This window comes from Carcharhinus amblyrhynchos, chromosome 20 (genome assembly GCF_965287045.1).
Source record: "Carcharhinus amblyrhynchos chromosome 20, sCarAmb.v2.hapA, whole genome shotgun sequence".
Taxonomy (NCBI): domain Eukaryota; kingdom Metazoa; phylum Chordata; class Chondrichthyes; order Carcharhiniformes; family Carcharhinidae; genus Carcharhinus; species Carcharhinus amblyrhynchos.
Window position 1 is genome coordinate 44080268 of NC_137343.1, and position 15577 is coordinate 44095844.

The 15577-nt window shown below is 42.5% G+C and overlaps 1 protein-coding gene across 1 annotated transcript; it reads left to right on the forward strand.

The window, feature by feature from the left end:
- The first annotated feature begins 4582 nt into the window (after nt 1-4582).
- LOC145356119 (immunoglobulin lambda-1 light chain-like) lies at nt 4583-8697 on the forward strand. The gene is made up of 3 exons (XM_080208729.1): nt 4583-4631; nt 4761-5102; nt 8231-8697. The coding sequence occupies exons 1-3, from the start codon at nt 4583-4585 to the stop codon at nt 8551-8553; spliced, it is 714 nt and encodes a 237-aa protein (XP_080064855.1). The 3' UTR covers nt 8554-8697.
- Nucleotides 8698-15577: the final 6880 nt, after the last annotated feature.

The following is a 15577-nucleotide window of genomic DNA, read 5'->3' on the forward strand; positions in this document are numbered from 1 at the left end:
ACAAACCAAAGTAGAACGTACAGGGTTAATGGTTGGACTCTGAAGAGTGCAGTTGAACAGAGGGATCTGGGAATACAGGTATCGAACTCCCTAAAAGTGGCGTCACAGGTGGATTGGGTCGTAAAGTGTGCTTTTGGTACATTGACCTTTATCAATCGGAGTATCGAGTATAAAAGTTTGAGTGTTATAGTAAGGTTGTATAAGGCATTGGTGAGGCCGAACTTCGAGTATTGTATACAGTTTTGGTCACCTAGTTACAGGAAGGATGTAAATAAGGTTGAAAGAGTGCAGGAAAGGTTCACAAGGATGTTGCCGGGACTTGAGAAGCTGAGATACAGGGATTGAATAGGTGAGGACTTTATTCCCTGGAGAGTAGAAGAATGAGGGGAGATTTGATAGAGGTGTATGAGATTTTGATGTGTACGGATAGAATGAATGCAAGCAGGCTTTTTCCACTGAGGCTGGAGGAGAAAAAAGTTTTCGTCAGACATTCCGTACTTTTTGCCCAGATGCCTAAATCTGTGCCTGCTGTTCATTGTAGCATCAGAAAATTGGAATTCCTTTTCTGTCTCCACCTTATGGGTTAAGGGTGAAAGGAGAAAAGTTTAAAGGGAATATAAGGGGAATGGGGTAGTATTCATGCAGAGAGGTGTGGGAGTGTGGAATGAGCTGCCGGATAAAGTGGTAAATGCGGGGTCACTTTTAACATTGAAGAAAAACTTGGACGGGTTCATGGATGAGAGGTGTCTGGAGAAATATGGTCCAAATGCAGGTCAGTGGGACTAGGCAAAAACAAATGACCCGGCACAGAAACGAAGGACCAAAAGGCCTGTTTCTGAGCTGTAATTATCTATGGTTCTATGATTCTATTAGATTAGGTGCTGCACCAAAGGATGCTGCACAGCATGAAGGTGAATGGTGTTACAGGTAATAAATTAGCATTGATAAAGGATTGGTTAACTAACAGCAAGCAAAGCGGGGTGGGGGGGGGGCGTTAAATGGGTGTTTTTCTGGTTCTCAATCAATGACTACTAGGTTGCCTCATGAATCAGTGTTGGGACCGCAATTGTTTACAATTTACATAGATGAGGACCAAGTGCAGTGCGTCAGAATTCACATATGACACTAAAATGAGTTTTAGGGCAAAGTGTGTAGAGGACATTGAAAGTCTGCAAAGCGATATAGATAGTCTAAGTGAGTGGGCAAGGTTCTGGCAGATGGAGTAGAATGTTGGTAAATAAGAGGTCATCCATTTTGATAGGAAAACATCAAAATGGAGTATTATTTAAATGGCAACAAATTATAGCATGCTGCTGTGCGGAGGGACCAGGTGTCCTTGTGTATGAATCCCAAAATTTGGTTTGCGGATGCAGCAGGTATTAAGAAGGCAAATGAAATTTTGTCCTTCATTGCTAGAGGGATGGAATTTAAAAACATTGATGTTATGCTGCAGCTGTATGAGGTGCTGGTGAGGCCACACCTGGAGGACTGTGTACAGTTTTGTTCTGCTTACTCGAGAAAGGATATAATGGCACTGGAGGAAGGTGCAGAAGAGATTCAAGAGTTTGAATCCGGAGTTGAGAGGTTTGGCTTATGAGGACAGACTGAGTAGACTGGGACTCTGCTTATTGGAATTCAGAAGAACGAGGGGAGGTCTTATCGAAACATTTAAGACTATTAAAGGAATTGATAAGATAGAAGTAAGGAGGTTGTTTCCACTGGCATTTTAAACTAGAACGAGGACATTTGGCTGCAAAATATGGGGAGAAAATTGCGGACTGAGTTGAGAACGAACTTCTTCACCCACAAGGGTGTGAATCTGTGAAATTCTTTCCCCACGGCAGCAGTTGAGACTACCTCGTTGAATGTTTTTAAGGCAAGGATAGATAAATTTTGAACAGCAAAGGGAATTATGGTTTATGGTGAGTGAGCAGATAAGGGGAGCGGAGTCCATGAGAAGATCAGCCTTGATCTAATTGAATGGCGGAGCAGGCTTGAGGAGCCAAATGGCTTACTCCTGCCCCCAGTTCTTATTTTCTAATGCATTTATGACAACAAATGCTGGCGTTGACATCCATGTCCACACTCCATGAAGGAAAGAAAAGCAACCAATCTCTGAATATGCTCAGAACCCCTTAGCCCTGCACAACATTTAGACCTGTGGAATTCAAGTATATCGTAAATCATCTCTAAATAAAGACCCTTCTCAGGGTTAATTAGGGTTGAGCAATAAATACTGACCGAGGCCACGATGTCTACACCCCGCTACTGAAATTAAAGTAAAAATGTATTGACTCTCTCTACCTCTTCTGGCAAAATTCACCAGCACATATACCTGCATTAAATTTCATCTGTCTCTTGTCTGTGGATTCCTGTCGCTATCTATGCGTTGTTGCAGTGAATAGTGATCATCCTCACTGTTTGCCATACCTTGACGTTTTATATCGTGGCCAACTTTCTCGGCACTGACAGCGAGGAAACACCAATATTTATCATACCCCATTCTTAAAAAAAGGTGCAATTTATTCTTTTCTGTCCTCCAGACATTTTTTACAAGTCCAACGTGAAACTAACCCTCCTATTCCATGATCCTCAATTTTGTTAAACAACCTTTTATGGGGGACTTTGCCAAAGGATTTCATAAAATCTATATAAATAGCATGCGCTGCATTCACTTCATCAAACATTTTGCTGCTTACTGAGAAAATGCAATTTTGTTAGTCAAAAACAACTCGTTTTTCACAAACCCGTGCTGGCTCACTTCAAATAAACTGAATTATTTTAGATTATCTGCTTTTCTGAAACCTTATATACCAACTGTCCGGTCCATATAGATTGGAAATTCCCTCACCCTATTCCTGAACAGGGCTGACACATTCGCTATTTTCTACTGCTCCGGCACCTCCCCTGTTCAGTTGTCCATCTGTCGTCCGTAGAAAGCAGAACCTTGGCCCATTGTCTGCTGATGCTTTGGTCTGAGCCGTTTCCATGGCAGGTTTTGTCAGTGGTGGTTTGCCATTGTCTTCACTCTCGGGTGCAGGGGCAGACGGCAGGTCAGCAGTCCACCGGAGTCAGAAGAGAACTTGAACCGGTACCGTTGGCATTGTTCTGATACGTGTGCGAGGTATCCCGGCTACCTAAATCCATCAGCCCCCAACCAGGTGTTCATCTGGAGAAAAACAGAAGGTTATGGCATCATTAACTATTATTAGCTTATTGTTAGTTTTTAAGGGTGACACGGTGGCACAGGTTTTAGCGCTGCCGCCTCACAGCTCCAGCGACCCGGATTCAAATCCACCCTTGGGTGACTGTGTGGAGATCTCCCGTGTCTGCGTGGGATTCCTCCTGATGCTCCAGTTTCCTCCCACAATCCAAAGATGTGCAGGTTAAGTGGATTGGCCACGCTGAATTGTCCTATCCTGTCAAGGACTTGGTGGTGTAAATGGGTGAGGTTACGGACTTGGGGGATTGCTGTCGATGCAGTCTTGACAGGACGAACGGCCTGCTTCTGCAGGGATTTTATGATCCTATGAATATTTATGTATTTGTTGTGAATGTTAGGCGCTATTTTCAAACTGGGTACGAACGGAATTTAGTATAATATTTTCTACGATAAGGGTAGCAATCCGTGCTTGATCTTGAAACTTCCATAGCTATCACAATTTTAATGAACAACTGCTTTATTTGAATTTTCACAATTCATTCTTCAAAGTGTTGACATAATAAACTCGCAGTCTCATGTGGCAAAAAGTATCCCTCCCAGGCCGGTTAATAAAACTTCATCTCATCGTCCATGTTTTTCTTAGAAGACTTAATTCACCAAGGCTCTCCATTCCCGGCAGTTCGCGAACAACACAAGGTACAATCAACATCAAACATTCCTGTGCATTTTCCATCCTTCACTTTCTGCCTGTCTGTCTCCTCTCTCTCCCTGTCTTGCTCTATCTATCTGCTTGTCTGTCTGTCTATCTCTCTCTATCCAGCTATCTGTGTGTCTTTCACCTACCTACTTACATATCTGTTCTTTCTTTCTTTCTATCCGTTCTGTCCTTCCGACCTTCTACCTATCGCCCTGTCTCCCTGTCCATCCGCTCATCTATCTATTGTGTGTTGTCAATAAGGACACTGCTCAACCTCTTTAATTTCTCGCTATGCTCAAACTCAATTCGCACTGTGCTTTTCCAACTCGAGTTTGGGCGGAATCATATAGTCACAAAACAGTTTACTGCCTCCAGTTTTTCCGCTTTATTGTCCCGCTCAGACTTCTAAAACTCAAATACGCTGGTCACCCAGTCACCCATGTTTTACCCGCCATTTCATTTTTTTGGTACACATTTATTCACGTGTTGAAACCTATTTTTTGACATTTGTTTCGAAAATAGCTGACGTACGCCTATGCAAATCGCAGTCAACTCAGGACACGAAATCCTATTGCCCGCTTTAGATGATGGGGTTTCGCATGCATACTTAATATTCAATGACGTTGTCAAGGTTGCAGCCTCTTAAGGAGAGCTTTATAAAGAGCCCAGGAACGCACTGTGTCAAGAAGTATTTCAGTCTGACCCTCACTAGGACCTTCACCATGACTGTTCGAGTCCTTGCCGCACTAATGCTCTGTTTTCACAGTAGGTGTTGCGTTAACTTTCACTCTTGTTGCTATTTTTACTGCACTTATTGTCTATGCTTGACTTTAACGGAGCTGAATTGCAAACAATATACACAATTGTAGAGCCTGACAGGTCAATAACTTATTTCACCAGGTGCCATCGGAGATATTGTCCTGACCCAGCCAGGATCCATTTCAACGTCCCCGGGAAAGACTGTCAAGATCACCTGTACCATGTCCGGAGGCAGCATTGGCAGCTACTACACGAGCTGGTACTGGCAGAAACCCGACAGCGCCCCTGTGTTTGTTTGGTACGGGAGCTCCACCAGAGGTCCAGGAATTCCAGATCGATTCACCGGATCTGTGGACTCATCGAGTAACAAGATGCATTTAACCATCACCAACGTTCAATCGGAGGACGCCGCCGATTATTACTGTGCTGTAGCTAGAAGCGGAATATCCACCTTCGGGAGAGGAACCAAGCTGAACCTGGGCAGTAAGTAAATTGTTTACCGCATCACTGCGGACACTGAAAAAAACACTTTAAACATATTGGCTTGACTGATTGAATTATAGCAAATCACGGCTACTGTCATTTAAATACGTTTCGACAGAGCTGGTGATCCAGTGTCATGTGCCGTGCAAAAGTTCGTCAGTGCGACCAGTTTTATAGGCAATATCTAGGCTTTTAAACGTGTCCTGGAGAAACTTTTCTCAGATGAAACCATACCACCCGGTTTTAACCAGGGCAGTGGGACTTTAAAACAAGGTTCACTGGGATCTTCCTGAATGCTCTGGCGGAAATTTGCCCCTTATTCTTCTAGCAAGGTGGAAGCTGAAATTTCCACCTTGCGGCCAGTGGATAGTCGGAGAACATCAATTGAATCTGATTGGAAGAGTGCGGAAGGGACGGGATAGGATAGATTGTTTGGCCAAGGGGCTGTTCGCACTGCTGCATCTTACCTGTATTAATAAGGCGATCAGAGCCATGGTAAAACGGAGAAATATTCTAAGAATGAAACTCAAGGAAATTGACTCAGGACGCGCTCTTTTCAAAGAAGGCGTTTGGCCTCATTCTGTGTTCCAGAATTCCAGGGTTTTAAGAATCCCAGAGTTTTGGAGCTGGATAGCGCCGGCTAAAAGGCTAAATTACAAAATCAAAAATTCACTCCACTTAGAGCAATATTGCACATTAATCCCCGTTCTCGGAATGGGAGCGTTAATGTGATAATTTGCTGCAACTCAATCTCGTCTCCAAACTGAGTGAAACCGTCCAGAAAATAAAATTCTCAATATTCCCTACCCCCAGAATGCAATGAAAGCATTTTTCCAGCGAGATGGAGTTTAAATTTCCACCTTCCGGTCAGCTGATAACTTGCGAATTGAATTTCATTGCGAGACAGCAAAAGTGGCACGATTGGTTATATTGTTTAGCCAAGGGGCTGTTCGCACTGCTGCATCTTGCCTGTATTAATGGGGCGAGCAGAACGATGGCGAAATGGAGAAATATTCTAAGAAGTAAACACAACTACGTAGGAAATTGAGTCTGCGCGCTCTTTTCAAAGAATGCGTTGGCCTCATTCTGTGTCCCAGAATTCCAAGATTCTAAGAACCCCACGAATTTTTTTTAGATGGATAACGCCGGTAAAAAGGCTAAGTTGCAAAATCATTCCACTTTGAGAGCAATACTGCACATTAATCCCCATTCTCGCATTGGTAACGTTAATGAGATAACTTGCTGCAACTCAATATGGTCTCCAAACTCAGTGAAAACGTTCGGAGGATAAAAAAGATTTTCAATAATCCATACCACCTCCCTCCCCCGCCCGAAAAATGCAACAAAAATACCAGCGATCAGCTAGTGATAATAGTCAGCGCTCTACTATTTTCGGCATAACCGAATAACAAACATCTGTAACTGACATTACATCTACTTCCTTAACATGTGACTGGCTCATTAACTTCCGTCTTGATGAATTGCATGCGCACATCTCGCATCAGGCGTTCAGATTGCTGCACCTGCTTTTTTATTTACTCAGTTGAACCTGACTCCTGGTTCTGTGATCAGCCTGAGAGGATTTGTATTACTGAAAATTCGCGTACTCCATCGCATTGTGAATTGTTTTTTTTTGCTCGGCGGTATCACGGAGATAAGAACAAGATAAAAAAGGGAAAATGGTCTGTAATTCCGCCGATAATACAGACCTTGGTGTCGACGCATTTTTGCGCAGATTTATACGGATGGCAATGATTGCTCAATAATCCCATGGGATTTCAGATATTTCTGTATTATGATGCTCAGTTCAATTCCGGAGTATGATAAATCTCCGATAAGCGGGGTTAAATGCACTTCTCAAATTGCACGGTTCCGTCTCCCAATTCTTGTGTCAACAACCTTATATGTCCCAAGGCGAAATTCTCCGGACTGCAATAGATTGTATAGCATTGGTGAAAATGCAGTAACGTTTCAACATTTTCTTCTTACTAAATAAAAAAAACCGAGAGTCGGGCATTTTAGCTCGTTCTTGTACTGCCTGGTGTGAATGGTTAGCCGAACAGGCAGCAGATTGTGACCTTCTGTCTTCAACCATATTACCCGCGGTAAACATTCATTGTTACTCTCATGGGATTATTTCTTTTTAAGAATAAAAGCAAAGAACTTGCATTAGCATAGCGCCCATCACGACCTCAGGATATCCGAGCCTGTTTTAGTCAATTGTGTGTCGTTAGTTTTCATGTCAGCCATGCTTGTAAGAAATGGGGTAGCTTATTTCCGCAGAACAAAGACCCACAACCTTCAATCAGCAGTTAATGGAATGAAGCCATATTGGTTGTGAAGTAAATTATTGGCCAAGTCACATTGGTTGCATTGTTTGAGCACTGAGACTGTTTTTCGATTATTATATTATATAACGTGGATATACCTGTTTACATAGCAGCGTTATTTGTAGGAAACTGTTTGTTGAAAAGATTCCACTTGTGACGCTGTAGACCAGTGATGTTCCAGATAGATTATTCGGAATGTAATGGAACAGTCTCCTGCAGGATTACACATTATAGTCGGACCAGGATTGGGGCTGTGGGGAAATGACTGTGAGAAGTGGGGAGAAACCTGGTGCAAGCTGAGAAGGTGCAAAGCGGCCATGACAGTGAATGTGGAGACTCCAGATATTAGCCCAATGTTACATTTCTGTAAAAAGAAGTTCAAACTGGAAAGTTCTAAATAGTTTGTTGAGCAGTACACTGTTTAGAATCAAATGTTATGTGTTTAATTATCTTTACTCCCAACTTTGTTCCAAGATTTACTCCTAATGCCGATCATTTGCTTTGAACACATCAGTGCTATGTTCTGCATTCATTTTCGCTAAGATTCAATTTCTACTTAAGATATTGCATGTGTTTCTAGTCAGGCAGAAAAATTAGGGATATCTTAACAGACTATATATCGTTGAAAACTATTCGGGGCAGCGGCTGTGCAGTTACATTAATGAAGATACCTTGTATTAATTTCCCCGCAGCTTTGTACAGTGACGTGCAATCTTCAAAGATTTCAACAATGCAAAACATTGATTCTGACTCTTTTTGTCATTTAAGAATGAATCTTTTGTTTTATCCACTTTTCAGATCCACGGAGCCCCACCATGTCTCTGCTTCCGCCTTCATCGGATCAAATCACAGCGAAGAACATGGCGACCCTGGTGTGTTTGGTGAGCGGTTTTAACCCGGGAGCTGCGGAGATTGAATGGACTGTAGATGGCAGCGTCAGAGGGAATGGGGTTGAGACCAGTCGGATACAGCAGGAGGCGGACAACACGTTCAGTGTGAGCAGTTATCTGACTCTGTCAGCCTCAGAGTGGAAGTCACACGAGCTTTACTCCTGTGTGGTCAAACACGAGGCTCTAGCAAACCCGCTTCGAACAAGCATCTCCAGATCCAGCTGTATGTGATTGCAAGATCTTGTGCGCTGATTCCTTATTTTAGTAGCAATGTCTGTTTAACAAAATATCAACTGCAGTAAAGAGGCACATTTTAAATAAATCATCACAATCGGCAGTTTGCTGTCTCGGTCTCGCTGCCTGTATTTAATGTGTTCACCCCGAACTGTTAAAGTGCAATGTTGCAAATACTCGCAATGCAATAAAATTACTGCCATTAACTCAGACGTTGTGATTATGATCAATCTGCTTCCATGGACAAAATTCCTAAGCAAATTTTTAATTGTGAGGAATCGTGAAGTTTGTTTTTGCTGCGTTCTGCATTTATGTAAAGTCAATGACACCAATCGTATGCGCACATGTGGAAGTAATCTTGCAACATAATTTTCAAGGTAGATCTGACTGAATGTTGTAGTGTGTGGATAGCGGTGATCATGATGTGGATGTTTCTGACAATAATTCACAGCGCTTAATGTGAGAGTTTCTAAATTACCTGGTTCCACAATTTTAGGTAACATCTAGCATCCTCTTTCGGATACCGGCACCATTTTGTTCTTAAAAATATACAATCATTTGAATTGATTGCTGAGATATATTATGAAGCATTTTCTGCTTCCATCAGACTTTTGAACCTTGCATTAAGTTGATCTTTCGCTGCACCCTAGCTACAACTGTAACACTACATTCTGCACCCTCTCGTTTCCTTCTTTGTGAACGGTATGCTTTGTCTGTACAGCGGGCAAGAAACAATACTTTTCCTCGTATACCAATGCATGTGACAATAATAAATCAAATGAAATCAAAAAATCAAATCATATCTTCAGGTTCTGTGAGGCCTTTGACCGAAAGCAGCTCAGTTAAGTTGAAGTCAAAATACTGCGGATGCTGGAAATCTCCAATAAAAGCAGAGTGTGCTTGAAAAACTTAGCTGGTCTGCCAACTTTCCTGGAGAGAGAAATATTTAACGTTTCGAGTCCAGTATGACTCTTATTCCAAAGTGATTTTGGGAAGAAGAGTCATATGGAGTTGTACCGTGAACTTTGTTTCTCTCTCATAGATGCTGACAGACCTGCTGAATTGTTCGAGCCCTTTCAGTTTTTACTTGAACTCAGAGAAGAATCGTCCTTTTTAAAATTCACACAAATCGCAAATCAATATTTCCCTTCAGTACATAGTTTTTCTGTGTAGATTTACTTGAGACTGCCATAAATATATTGGTGCAAGTAAAATTGCAAGCTGCAAAGACCAGCAAAAACACAAACTATAAACAATGTAGGTGATGGTTTTCAATTATGAAACGCAATCATTCTCTGCCCAAAGTTAATGAAGGAACCGGCAGTACCAAAGGAAACGAGCTTAGAAGTGACGTGCAGTTTCCTGAAGGCAACTATTTCAAGTATGTTGCACCGACAATAAATAAGGCACGCCAAAAAGATAGTGTTTTGATATATTGAACCTACATTATTTCTAAGTGAAGATATTATGCCGATCAATATTAATTTTAAAATACACAAGTAAATTAAACTTCTTATAATTCTTATTAAACACATGGCATTGAAATTTGGAAGAAGAGCAAACTTCCGTTGCGTAATAGAATTACTGCATGTACTTTGCAGCAGTAGAATATGAAACAATAGATTGAAAGGTGTGCCTTCAATAACAAGCAAGCAGGGTGCTGGTGAAGATAGCAAGAGATCTAACCCATGATAATTAAAATATATTGCATTTTTAGTTTACCTTTTATAAGTATTTAACCTTAGCCGTATTATATTACTTTTTAGTATTTACATTTAGAAACAAACAAGAAAAGGCTGAACCATTCTTATGTTCGTGCCTATGGTAAGAGGAGGTACAGACATACATGAATATTTGGAGTAAAAGACATTTAAGTAAGATTATCCTGTATTATAATTAAGAAGCTATGAATTAATTGGCAGAATTGGCTTCGCAACTTAAACAATTTAATAATAGTTATTTTCATAAAGAAAATTTGCGTTTGATCTGAAATGACGGAATGGAACTGGAGATGTCCACTTGATGCATTAATTAATGGACTGGGCGAACAGAATAGCTCAGAAATATCAATGCTGCGGTGCCGACTGTTCCAGAGTTGTGGAGACATCCAATTGCTATACCTCAAGCACACCACGCCCTCCACCAACCTCCCCCCACTCCCCCGTCACACTCCGGCCATCTCCCGGCGCCGCTCAGCATCCACTATCCTCCGCTATTGTTCAGAGATCTGTCAGTAAAACGCCTTGTTGCCTGATTTTAAATAGGTTATTGCGTTTAAAGTTAACGACCTTTCTCTTAAATTGGTTTAAGTGAGGAAAAATACTTTGCGAGATAGAAAGCGACCCGCATCACTGACAGACACTGCGTTAGAACAGCTCCGCCTAGGACAACAGCGCCACGCTACGTTGCCGTTTACATGTTGTGGTAGAATAAGTAGAAACCACCGGGACGCTTAAGTATCACGATCAGAAAAACATGAATTTGTTTAAATGAAATTCATTTGAACCGAAAGACAATTTGGACCATATGTTCAAAAGAGGTGGCTGTCGGGATAGCGAGTTCATTGAATCATAGAATAAAATCATAACTTCATAGAATCATTACAGTGCTCAAACAGGTCGTTCGGCCCATCGCGTCTGCACCGACTCTCTGACAGAGCATCTCACCCAGGCTCAAAGCCCACTTACCCCACTAATCCCCCTAACCTACACATCTTGGGACATTAAAAGGCAATGTTAGCATGGCCGATCCACCTAACTGCACATCTTTGGACTGTGGGATGAACCCCACATAGACAAGGGGAAAACGTGCACATTCCACCCAGCCAGTCACCCAAGGCTGGAATCAAATCCTGGTCCTGGGCAGCCTGAGGCTGCAATGCCAGCTACCACACCGCCCTTGATTGCGGTTACAAAATTGTATAAATTCTCGAGTAGTTCCTGCAGATTTTAAGTTATTAAATATAACCTCACTATTTAAGAAAGGAGAGAGAAAAAAAGTGTAACTACAGACCTATTATCCTGACCTCAGTAGTAGAGGTATAATTTGATGACGTGCATTTCGTAAAGAATGATCGAATTGTGGAGAGCCAACATGGATTTAGAAATAGAAGAACATTTGAAAAACCGAGTCGTTTTTTTTGAAGTTATAACTTGCAGAATAGGTAACGGGAAGTTGTTGGATGTGGTGTATTTGGATTTTGAACGTCTTTTTGTATGAGGTCCCACTCAGAAGGTTAGTAAACACAAAAAGGCAGACTGCATTTGGCTGTAATATTCTGGCATGGATTGGGAAGTGGTTATCAGACTCCAAAAAAACTATAGGAAGAGATGGCTCACCTTCAGGTTGACATATTGTGATTAGTGGGTTGCCGGAAGGAGCAGTGTTTGTGTCCCAGATTTTTACAATCAGTATCCACGGCTTGGATTCGGGAACAAAATGTAATATTTCCATGTTTGTTTGAGATGAGAATGTGAGTTGTGAGGAGGATGCAAAGAGACTCAAAAACCAGCCAAGTGACTGAGCAAGAATATGGTAGATGAAATATAATGTGGAAATACTGATGTTGTTCACTTTGGTAGCAAAACCAGATTGAGTGTATTTCTGAAATAGTGAGAGATTGGGAAGAATTGATGTCCAAAGGGACCTGGATGTCCTTGGTCATAAATCAGTGAAAGCTAACATTCAGTTGAAACATGCAATTCGGAAGACAAATGGCATGTTCGCCATAGCTGCAAGAGGATTTGAGTGTTGGTTAAAAAAATCTTGTCCAATTGTATGGAGGCTTGGTGAGACCACACTAATGTACACAGTTTTGGTCTCCTTTGACAAGGCAGGATAGATTTGCCAGAGACAGTGTGCAACAATGCTTCATTATACTGATTCCTGAGATGGCAGCATTGTCCTAAGTGATGTAATTGAGGAATCTGGATCTGCATTTTTTCGAATTTAGGAGAATGAGAGGTGATGTCATGGGAGTACACCAAATTCATACGGTGATTGACAGGATAGATGAAGGGAGAATGCTGGCGGTGGCTGAGGGAAGGGCGGAGGCACTTTTGTAAACTGGAGACAGTTTCAGAATTTTCTTATTTTTTGGTGATCACTCGCTAATAAGTATGATTTTCCACCTAAGGAACACCATGTCAGTGGTCATGAGTACTGTGGGTCCTTGCATGTTTAGCGAAAACAATCCTAGAATCACATCTCCGACCCCACATCTGGCAGGTATTTCTGGGAGGTGGCATTGCTCCTTGGACTCGAAATGACTGGCATTCCTTTCTCAGGTTCTTTTTCTGGATCTTTTCTTGCTGTCGAGTGTTCTCGAGGCTCCTTCACGTTGGTCTCTTTTGAACAAGGGTCGTGCGGGCATTTACATCTGTGCTCCATTTCCATCCCTGTTACATTTCTTGAGGTAAAATTTAGAGTGCTTTTGAAACACTTCCTTTGTCTTTGTCTTGTTCAAGTCCCTTCCTTGGGCTCAGTGGAATAAATTTGCTCTGGCCATCAGGACTCTGGCATGCTAAGCACATGGCCATCTGAGTGGAGTTGGGTTCAGATGATCATGGCCTTGATGCTGGTGGTCTTAACTCCTTCAAGGACGCTGATGTTCGTATGCCTGTCTTTCCAGTTGATTTAGAGCATTCATCTCAAACAGCATTGGTGGTACCACTCCAGGGTCCTGAGGTGTCACCTTTATGTAGTCCAGGTATCTGAGCCACTGGAGGCTGACTGCCTTGTATATGAGGATCATAGTATCAGTACAGATGTCCCGGTCGCCAATCCCTCTTATCATTAAGTGTCTGAAGGTGGCGCTCACAGATGGAATGACATGTTGGGTTTCTATGTTAATGGCAGCCTTAGATAAGAGGTCTTTCCCCACATAGGGGAAATGTTTCATATTTGGGAGAGTTTCTCCTTGATCTTGGTAGAGGGAAAGATTACATTTTGCTTTGGAGTGGGTCGGTAAAGAACTTATGTCTTCTTGAGGTTGAAGCTGAGATGAATTCTTCGATACACTTCCACAAAGCTATCAAGCATGGCTTTGGTATTCTCTTCTGAGAGCAGATATGGTGATGACATCCACACACTGAAGTTCCACAAACAATGTCAGCATCATTCTCTTCTTCAATTTCAACCTGTTGTGGTCGCAAAATTTCCACCCATCTTGGATATTACGTGAATTTCAGTGGAAAGCTTGTTTTTGACAAGGTGACCGATGGTGGTGATGAAGATGGAGAAAAGGATGGGCTGATGATACATCTCTGCTTGACTCCAGTTTTGAAATCTAAGGTTTATGTCATATTTCCATTGCTGACGGCTGTCACAAAGATGTTGCTGTGGGAGCTGATTCCCTTCCCGAAAGGATATTAGTGAACCAGATGGAGTTTTATGACAGTCGACAATGTTTTCATGGCCATCAGTCAGGATTGTGACAGCATACCCTCTACTTGCCTGGTTTAATGCAACTCCAGAAACAATCAAGAACCTCGACGTTATTCAGGATAAAGCAGCTTGGCTCGCGATCAATGCCCTTGAATATTTACATTCTCCACTGCCAGCACGAAGTGACAAAAGTATGTAAGTGCTCCAAAATGTATAGCAACAAGTGGCGTCGTTTCTTTCGACTGCAGCTTCCAAACGTGCAAAAGGGAAACAGGTCTTTCGGAACATTACCATAATGCAAGTAACGCACCTTAATTATAATCACTGTTTATTTTTTCTTGTTGGTTAAGTCCAGAAAACCCTTCCCGACAGCACTGTGGTGCACCTAAAATGCATGGAGTTAAGAGGGTCAACTAGAAACCGCTCATTATTGTGTTCTCAAAAGATTATTCATTAAATGTAGTATTGCCCGGGACGCTGCCATGTCAAGAACGAACACAAAAATGCCTTTGCTCGAACACAATCCCTAGCTCTTACTTAGGGCAGCACGGTGGCACAGTGGTTCGCGCAGCTGCCTCACGGCACCAGGGCCTGGAGTTCGATTCCCAGCTTGGGTTACTATCTGCGTGGGTGCCAGTCAACCTGACGTTCCCTCCTCGCTTCGGTCTACTGAGGCCCTTAACAGGACATTCACTAGCAACGTAAAAGCCTTATTCCCTTTCCACCACTATTTCAACTGCACTGCAGGAAGGCGAGTGCGAGGAGGTTAATCTTCACTGCGCTGGGGTGTCCCAGCTAGACTGTCCCAAATATAGAGCTGAATTCTTAGTTCACATGACTGTTGTTCTTGGGGAAATAGCTGAAAGCAGTGTTCGTTTTTGGTACTTCCGAGCTGATGGAGATGTCAGCTCGTCAGATTAGGCAGCACTGCCTCCGAGGGAGGGCGGAGGACTCACTCTGAAACAATGGAGGCTACCGCCAGCAATGTCACTGCAGGGTAGCCGACTTAATAAGCCTGGGAACCAATAATCGGAGTTTTCTTCCCAGTACAATGGGGAGGGGTGAGGAGGGTGTTTGTATGTGTGTGTTTGGGGGTGTGGGGGGTGGGAGGTGGGGAGCGGTGATGGTGGAGAAACAGCGCCTTTGCCTAAAATCGAACCCTGGGTTTTTTCATCCTGACACTGGACTGAGAAAGGTTGATCTGGATTTTGATACTATGATAATATTCTTATTTTATTTTCCACATTCGCTCTCCTCCCCCGCGCCATCATAGCAAAAGTCTGGTTAGATTTTGAGTGATTTTAGATTTTGACCTTTTGAGTGAAAGGCATATTCCGCATGTCCCCTGTCATCTTTCTCCCAATCAACGTAAATCTATGCCTCTGGGATTTGATCTGCTAAGGGAATCAAATATTTCCTGTTTAACCGGTAAAGGCCCCTCATAATTTTGTATGCCTCGGTTAGTTCACCCTTTATCCTCCTCTGTTCTAATGAAAACAAGTCTCGCCTGTGCAATTTCTCCTCATATCTGCAATTTTCACAACCTGGCAACATTATATTTTCTCTGCAGTCTCTTCAGGACAATTGCTCTTCCAGTAACGTCGTGGCCAGAACAGTGCAAAATGATTCAAACTGG